Source organism: Arachis hypogaea, chromosome 19 (genome assembly GCF_003086295.3).
Source record: "Arachis hypogaea cultivar Tifrunner chromosome 19, arahy.Tifrunner.gnm2.J5K5, whole genome shotgun sequence".
NCBI classification, from domain to species: Eukaryota; Viridiplantae; Streptophyta; class Magnoliopsida; order Fabales; family Fabaceae; genus Arachis; species Arachis hypogaea.
Window position 1 is genome coordinate 157,151,480 of NC_092054.1, and position 8,841 is coordinate 157,160,320.

An 8,841-nucleotide genomic window follows, 5' to 3' on the forward strand; every position below is an offset into this window, starting at 1 on the left:
TCTATTAAGTTTGTACTGCATTGGAAGTTATTGAAACCAATAATTATAATTAATGGAAAACCATATCTATTATGTGATGGTTGCAAATCAAATTCTAATGAATAATAACTAAATGTATTATTGTAAAACTCATGTTTAAAATTTTCATAGAAATACTAAACTGATCTGATTGTACTGTGTTGAAGATAGTATATCCGTGCCTCTGCAAAGTTTTGTTAGTATGTCCATTAATTGGATTGTGACTATATTATCTTTAACAAATTTTAGTTGATTTATCATTAAAAACAATAGTTTGTATTTATCATAATTACTCATAAAGGCTTTGATATATTAAACCCTGAGTCTAGAATACATAAGATACAATTTAAAATTATAACCAGACACTTGTTTAAAAGAACTAATAAGTTAATTATTAGACTAACTTAGGGCTTGTTTGGGTAGGTTCATAAGTGACTTTAACTTTTAACTTATGAAAAGATGTAGTATTAATGTCTGGTACAATTTTCAAAACAAAATTGCAACTTTTTAAAAAGCTATTTTGGTGCTTAAGGAGAAGTTAAAAAAATGACCTCTCTCATAATAAAAAGCTTTTTATCACTTTTCTCTTAAAATAAGTACTTTTAGAACTAAAAAACAAATACAAAATAACTTATTTATAAACTACTTTTAATATAAATATTTATTGTTTAAACTATTTCTTCAAAAGTAACTTAATTAAGTTATTTATCTAAACTGGGCTTTAATTTGGTTAATATTTTTTTTAGGTATTCTATTGGGGCCTAGGCCCAAAAAAGGACTAGTGTCCGATCCATTTGGGTCACAACCCTATGGCCCATGGGGCTCATATTGTTCTTGAGGCCTAGTTGGAGTCATAGTGTCGGCCACCAATTGGGTCATAGATTGTAGTCTCATTTTGGAAGCATTTGACAAATCAATCTAGTCAAAAAAACATATTGGGTTATTAACTCAGGTTTGGTAGATCATCTAGCCAGTTAATACGGATTTGACCAATTTAATTATGATTTCATAACTATGCATGGATCAAGGTAAGTAAAAGATTTTCAAACTTCATACTCAAACCAGGAACATGCTGCTATTCAATTCAATGGAATCATATTGTAGAAATTATATGCTACCAATAACTCAACTTTATTTTGCAGGCAGAAAAGTAGAAAACTCATTACCACCACGTTCACTGGTACCTAAAAATTAATTAAATGTTGGCTTGTAGCAATTGAATTTCGCTGTTCATTGAATTGTGCTATTCCCAGAGAATAATAAATTGATCATTACTGAATACTGAGTGAGTTGTTGTTGTCTATGAACCCAAGTCACACTCTATCTTTTTCATTTTCTAGGCCTAAATTCTCTGTGTTTGGCCTACATGTTTGAAATCACAAAACTTGACACATGATACACTTTGATCCAATTTTATCAAAGCCTATTACATAAGATATATATTAGACTTAAATTATTGGTTAATAATACACATGAATCTCAACAAAACAATATCAAAATGATAATGTAGAAATTTGAATACCAGAATTAGGGGTGTAAGTTACCGAACCAAACCGAAATTTATCGCAAAACCGAACCGAAATTTACAACAACCGAATAAAAACCGAAAAAAATTGGTTTTTTTTGGTTTTTTTCCGATGTAAACCGATCGGTTCGGTTCGGTTTTCGGTTGGCTCAACAGAAACCGAACCGAACCAAACCGAATCGCAGAAGTGGTTTAGTAATACATTGAAATGGAAATTTTAGACTTAACAAATGTGTTTGTTTTATGTTTAGTTGTTGGAATGAGTTGAATTGTGTTGAATTTGAATGTAATGTAATATTATTTTAATTTATTGATTGTTTTGAACATCATTTTACTAAGATTAATTTTCTATTAGTTAGGATTTAAAAACCGAAAAAACTGACCGAATCAAACTGCTTTTGGTTCGGTTCGGTTCGATTCGGTTGTTGCACAAACAACAAACCAATTGATTGGTATTATATAAAAACCGAACCAAACCGAACCGATAACACCCCTAACCAGAATTTTAGTAATTTATTCATTTTCCTTAGAAGTAGTACCCGTGCAAACGTCAACATAAGTTGTGCATGGATAAATAGATAATGTTAGTGTACGTCTTTTTCAAGAGTATGGGTTTAGAGTTTTAACTTTGGCTGATGATATGGGCGGTGAGGGTTAGATTTGGATTTTAGCCACGGTGCTATTTAAGATTTTGGTCCTACACTACTCACTCATACTTTCCACTTGCACTCACCACACTGTACGGACGAATGTACACTTCCTTCTTTTTGGGTTGCTGATTATTACAATTCCCACCTTAGATTAAGGATACCATGATTTTCATTGTTGACTCAATACAACTCTCACTTTTTGAATTAATTTATCAAAATTAAGTTAGACCAACTGAATTATTCTAATATAAAAGCATTGTTTATCTACATTGTTTTTTTCTGTTGTTGCTAGCTGTTGTTTATTTATTTATTTATTTATTGAGTGGGATGAAAGGGATAAGATAGTTCAATTATGGATTAGAATCTTGGTAAAATTTTAATAGTTAATGTCCTTTCTATTTGTTTTTTTAAAGTAGATTTAGATTTAGTTTGGTTAATTTTTTTTAAGTAATTTATAAAAGTTAGTTTTTAAAAGATAATTTTTTAAAAGTGGTAATATTTATATTTAGTAAATTAAATTAAAAATAATTTTTAATAAGTATAAGTAATAATAAATGCGTTTGATAAAATAATTTTTAAAATTTAAAATACTATAATAAATATTAATGTAAGAATTAAATTTGGATATTAATTAATGAATTAGGTTATATTAACTTTTTTAATTTTGATAAATACAAGTTATTTTTAAAAAATTCTACCTTAGTTCTTAAGTACTTTCAAAAGTATCTTAATCTTTTAAAAACTGTAAATATAAATACATAATTTTTTTTATTTATCAAACACAAAATGAGAAGCTTGTATTTTTTAAATTTTTTTTTAAATTTTATCAAATAAAATCTTAATACTTTAGAAAAAAAAATGCACTTTTACTCTCTCTAAGATATATACACTATTTATAATTTAGCATTTAATTTGAGTCTGAATTAGTCGAGGCAAAACTCCAGATGTTAAGCGGGCAAAAAAAAAAATGTATTATTAAAAATAAATAATTTTTAAAATCATTATTAAAAATAATCTAAATTCATAAATCTAATTGGATGAGTGTGTAAAATTTTTTATATTCTCAATACATCAAAATTAAACTCTATAATTTAACTCTAATTTTTCTTTTAAAAAATTGTGCAAAATAATCCTTGATATTTTAAAATGATAAAATTAATTAATTCCTAAATAACCAAATTACCACCGCACAATTTCAAAATAATTTACCTTTTGTTTTATTTGTAATAATCACCAGCTAATTGAAGTTGACCCATTATTTGAAGGAGTACTAGGTCAAAAATAGTGATGGGCCCAAAGCTGCCAATAATTTCCGTATCAAGCAATTGCAAAGTTATGGCATATGATAGCTGGATTTGAACTGTGGTGCATTTATAGTATTTATACACATGGTCTCATCAGGGAAAATAGTGAAAGAAATTCATTCTTTACTCTTCTCTTAACATTATTGTTACCCTCTTTTCAGCTCTATTTACATTAATTAAGCATTATTTTCCCTTCTTGCATTTAGCCTTGTAGGGTTTGCTAGTGTTTACGTTTAAAGAAAAAAGGAACTAGGAAGCTTCGTTAATTCTGCTTCCGAAATGGAGAGAAATTAAAATAAAAATCCACGTCCATTTATTATTATTAAATTGTTTCTAACCAAACATTGACCATTTGGTTAACCTATCACATTTTAATATTAATGATGGGTGGCTCAATCTTGTTAATGGTATGTAGGGCGGTAATTAGTTGATTTGCTGTAAATAAATGTAAAACAATTAGGGGTGAGCATGGTAGCGGATACTTGATTACCCGTTCGAATTCGAACCGAACCAATTAAATTGGTTTTAAAATCAACGGGTAATCGGGTCCAATCCGAATCAAACCGATGATTTTTGTTAGTGATTGGTTTGGGTATCGGTTTTGGGGGTACGGAACCCAAATCAACCCGCGAACCCGATCATATATTAATTAAATAAAAAATATAAAAAAAATATATATGACTTTTTCATTAGACAATGATTATTCATTATTAATATGTTTAGATTTTAATGATTTTAGTTTTTAATGTATTTGGTATTTAACATGTTTGGATTATTTCTATTGATGTTACATGTTTATTGTACTTGTTCAATTTTTAAGATAAAAATTTAGTTTTTTTTTAATGAATTTCAAAGTCATCGAGTACCCAATTATCCGAACCGAACCAATCCATTCTTAATCGGTTTGATTTAATTCGAATACATATACAAAAAATACAAATTCGAACCAAACCAAACCAATTACATTTTGATCGGTTCAATTCTAATTTTACCATAAATCTGAACCAAACCGACCCGTACCCACCCCTAAAAACAATAACTTAAAATGTAAGCATATGATGTATTTAAGCACCGGATAACCCAAACTATGGCTACTTCTTCACATAATCTAATACCCAATCTCTTTTTTTTTTTTTTTTTGATAATGCATTTATTTGACTTCATGGATAGGAGACCAAATTAAATGGTTGTTTTATTATTATATTGTGTATTTTCTTGGGCTATCTAAAGCTAATTAGTACGTCCAAGTACTGTATTGTTATTTTGACCATGATGGCCACGTGCATAGCAACATATAGTGGTATATTATATACTGTATTGTATGGTGCCAAAGGTATCCTTTCAAGAATTATTTAGGCAGAAAGCTTTCTTGAGTTTTATTAATTATTTGTTTACTTTGAAAGATTTAAGATTCATAGGTTAGGGCCTCGTGTGTATATAGTTAAATTAAAAGAGGATAGTAGTTATCCTTATAAATGAGGTGATGATGATGTGTGTATTAGTGTCACTATAAATAAACGAAGGATAAGGATTTAGATAGAAGTGCATGTGCACGTGCACACATGTGTTTGAAAATGTGCAAGTGGAAGCTCTTATATGAACAGTAGTGCACACGTGTCCACATGCCAAAATGTGAAACCTGGTAGAGTAAATCCTTCAAAAGCAGAGACTTGAAGGATTATGAATCTCATTCTGCGATTGCATGTGGATTTGGATGTGGATGTCGATCCATAAAATCCCAAGCATATGCCCCAATTTACCTTTTTCACTCTCATGCATATATAGATCAACCATCTCTTTTACTTTTCTCCAAACACAAAACAAATTCATACATTATTTAGGTAGAGTTTTCATCGTTTTTCTCACCAATGTTTGGAGTAAATTTTATTTATGTTCCTAACGTTTAAATCGTTCTATTTGTATCTTTAACGTTTATAAAAGTGATTTAATGTTATTTTACCGTCAATTACATAATTTACTTTTTTAGAGACATAATTGAATCTAAACACAAATAGTGAATATAATATTAAAATCAAACACATCTAAGTGAGAATAATTGAAAAATATAATCTGATTTGTTAGTATAATTAATAGTAGGATGACATTGAATCACTTTTATAAACGTTAAAAATACAAATAGTACGATTTAAACGTTAGGAACACAAATAGGACTTATCCCAAACGTTAAGGACAAAAACGATACTTTATTCATGTATTATTAAATTGTTAAAAAAATATATTTTTTACCTAAATGTATTTGGTTAAATTTTAATAATAAAATAAGAATAATAGAAAAATAAAAAAAATATTTTTTTATATTTTTAATATAATAAGTACTTTTATATTATTATATTTAAAAATATTATTTTATATGAGATATTTAAATATAAAATTATTTTTATTTTTTTTAAATTTAAAAAAATTATTTAACAAAATTTTTTTGTAGAAACTCGCTTAAATAAATTAAAAAAAAATACGATTTTTGTTCTTATGACATGTTTAATTATTTTAATTATTGATAATTTAGTAGAAAAATATGTGAATTATATTTGTATATATAAAATATTTGAATGAATAAAAAAAAGAAAAAAAGAATGGTAGCAGTGTTTTTTTTTTTTAATTTGGAGGATGTAGATGAATGGAGTTGGCATAAAAAGAGCACAGTACATTTTGGGGGGTGCAACGTTGATAATAGTGGGTAAACAGTGACAGAAGAAGAGGCTTAAGGGGTTTTCCTTAATCGCCACACATGATGGGCACATAAATAGAAATTCAGAGCTATTAGCATGCATAGCAATATGTGTACTGTTTACATTGATAACAGCATATTCTTTTTTCCATATATGAACACTGAATCCGATTTAGCATGTACTTAAAATCAAACCACATAATACACTACTCATCCAAATGTTGACCACTTGACCCCCAAATAAAAAGTAGTGTACCTTACTAGTTACTAGTAGTGTTCATCCAAAAGCAGGGTTCTAACTAAAGATACAGAAAGAGACACATGACTACTGCTCACATAATAAATAAAATAAGAAATTATTTCAAGCATTTTAAAAATACTGATATTTTATTAATTTTAGTTAAGATTCTAAAAATTAAAATAATTATTTTTTCAGTAGAGTAAAAATTTTAAAAATTCAATCAAAATTCAATCGAAATATAAAATAGAGTAAAGTATCGTTTTTGTCCTCAACGTTTAGGGTAAGTCCTATTTGTGTCCTTAACATTTAAATCGTCCTATTTGTATCCTTAACGTTTATAAAAGTGATTCAATGTTATCCTACTATCAATTATACTAACAAATCAGATTATATTTTTCAATTATTCTCACTTGGATGTATTCATTCTCAATTAGGTCTCACTTGGATATGTTCGATTTTAATATTATACTCACTATTTGTGTTTAGATTCAATTATGTCCCTAAAAAAGTGAATTATGTAAATGTTGTAGGAATTAGTTTCAACTTTTGATGAGCTATTTTTCGGAGTGGATCATTGATTCTATCCTAGACATTTGTATTCTAACTTCAAGAAGAGATTTTTAAAACTCAAACTAAAGCGCTCATGATGTGTAATTAATGGTAGGGTAACATTGAATTACTTTTACAAACGTTAGGGATACAAATAGGACGATTTAAACGTTAAGGACACAAATAAAACAAATAAAATTTAGGGACACAAATAAAATTTATCCAAAATGTTGGTGACAAAAACAATACTTTACTCTAATTGATTTGGTCTAATTCTCAAAATCATGATTTTAGTTGTTGATTTTGATCTTAAATATATAAGATTAAAATAACCGAAATATCGATATTTTTAGAATAGTACAAAATTTTGTAATAAAATAAAATATAAAAAAATGAAATGGTTGGTTGTTTGTTTGTTTGTATTGAAGGGGGGATAGGTGTCGAAATACTGTAGAATGGAAATGGACGTGTAGTCTGTTTTGTGAAGAGGGTACACAGTGCCTCGCTGTCTACCATGTGAAGGGGTGGCCTCTCTTATAACCCTCTTCCAACTGGCACTTCTTTTCATTCACCACAAAATCCCACTCTCCCATTTCACTTCTTTTATTCTTACTAATTGGTCTTGCTCTTGGTGTTGGTGTTGGTGACTGAACTACAACCACCACCAAAACCATATTCTATTCTTTTTGAGCAAGATGAATGATGCAATGGCGGCTTCTGAATGCAGCAGTGGTGTTGAGTCTGGTTGGACTCTATATCTAGACCACTCTTACAGCATTAACCATAATAGTGGTTACTATGAAGAGGACAAGAGGAGGAACAAGCATGAGGACTCAACTGATGAGGAGGACTTGTCCATGGTTTCTGATGCTTCTTCTTGGCCTCCACATGATGACACTAATTATGATGAGAATCAGAATAATAATAATAATAATAATGGAGCCTTTTGTAATTCTGCTTCCAAAGCAGTGAAGCTCTCCAAGACCAAGAGACAGAAGAAGGTTAAGGAGCCTTCTTATCTTCATGACACTGCTAGCTCTCATGTCTATGACTTCTCCACAGTATGTTTCAGCTTCCATCACTATACTTTCTTTCTTTCTTTATGTGTGTTCAATGTATATATGTTTGTTACTGATGGTTGTTCACAATATTTCAGAACAAAGTTGATGATTCCAACCAACAAACTTACACACAGAGTATGCTAGATTGTTCACAAGGTTTCTCTGCCACTTATGTTCAGGTAACTGAGCTTATTCATTATTTAGTTATTATTTTAAAGATTTGATGTTGTTTTTGAAGGAGGTATAGCTAAAGTAGCTAATATCAATTGTGTCCTGTGATTGCAGAGGAAATCTTCATGCCAAGAACACTTTGGTTTCTTTCAACCATCTCTATCAGAAAATGAACTTCAAGAAAACAAGTAAGTTTATTTTTTTGGTTATTTTTCTTTACATGGTAAAATAATTCTCAATTCATATGTAGCCTATACTAGAGAATTCTATTATTTTTAAAATAATTAATTCATTTTCATTCTTTGTTTAATTAGCAGCTGGTATGGAGGAAAAGGGATTGGAATGAGGTAAAAGAGGATGAGGGAGTTCAATCAACCTAATAGCTGCCTCTGCCATTGAAGTAGTTGCAGTGGAAGTTACTGAAAATCAATGGAGGGAGAATCATGGTGCTGTAGGAATTTTATTATATCCATGGGGGCCTTGTATCTTTCTTATCTTTTCTTTTCTTTTCTTTTCTTTTCTTTCTGGTAGCTATGTCAATGCAGTGGGAAACAACCAGAAAAGACAAGTTTAGGAATATATATAATATAAGAATATGATATATATATAAATATTTTTTATTTCAAAGTTTAA

General features: G+C 29.0%; 1 protein-coding gene across 2 annotated transcripts; it reads left to right on the plus strand.

Moving 5' to 3' along the window:
• The first annotated feature begins 7,404 nt into the window (after positions 1-7,404).
• Positions 7,405-8,841, plus strand: LOC112776953 (uncharacterized). Of its 2 annotated transcripts, none has more exons than XM_025821234.3 (4): positions 7,405-8,037; positions 8,133-8,216; positions 8,323-8,396; positions 8,526-8,841. In XM_025821234.3, exons 1-4 carry the CDS (start codon positions 7,672-7,674, stop codon positions 8,557-8,559), a joined length of 558 nt encoding a protein of 185 aa, XP_025677019.1. In that variant the 5' UTR covers positions 7,405-7,671; the 3' UTR covers positions 8,560-8,841. The 2 variants fall into 2 exon arrangements, with proteins under 2 accessions (XP_025677019.1, XP_025677018.1); XM_025821233.3 differs by having other exon boundaries at positions 7,434-8,037; positions 8,523-8,841.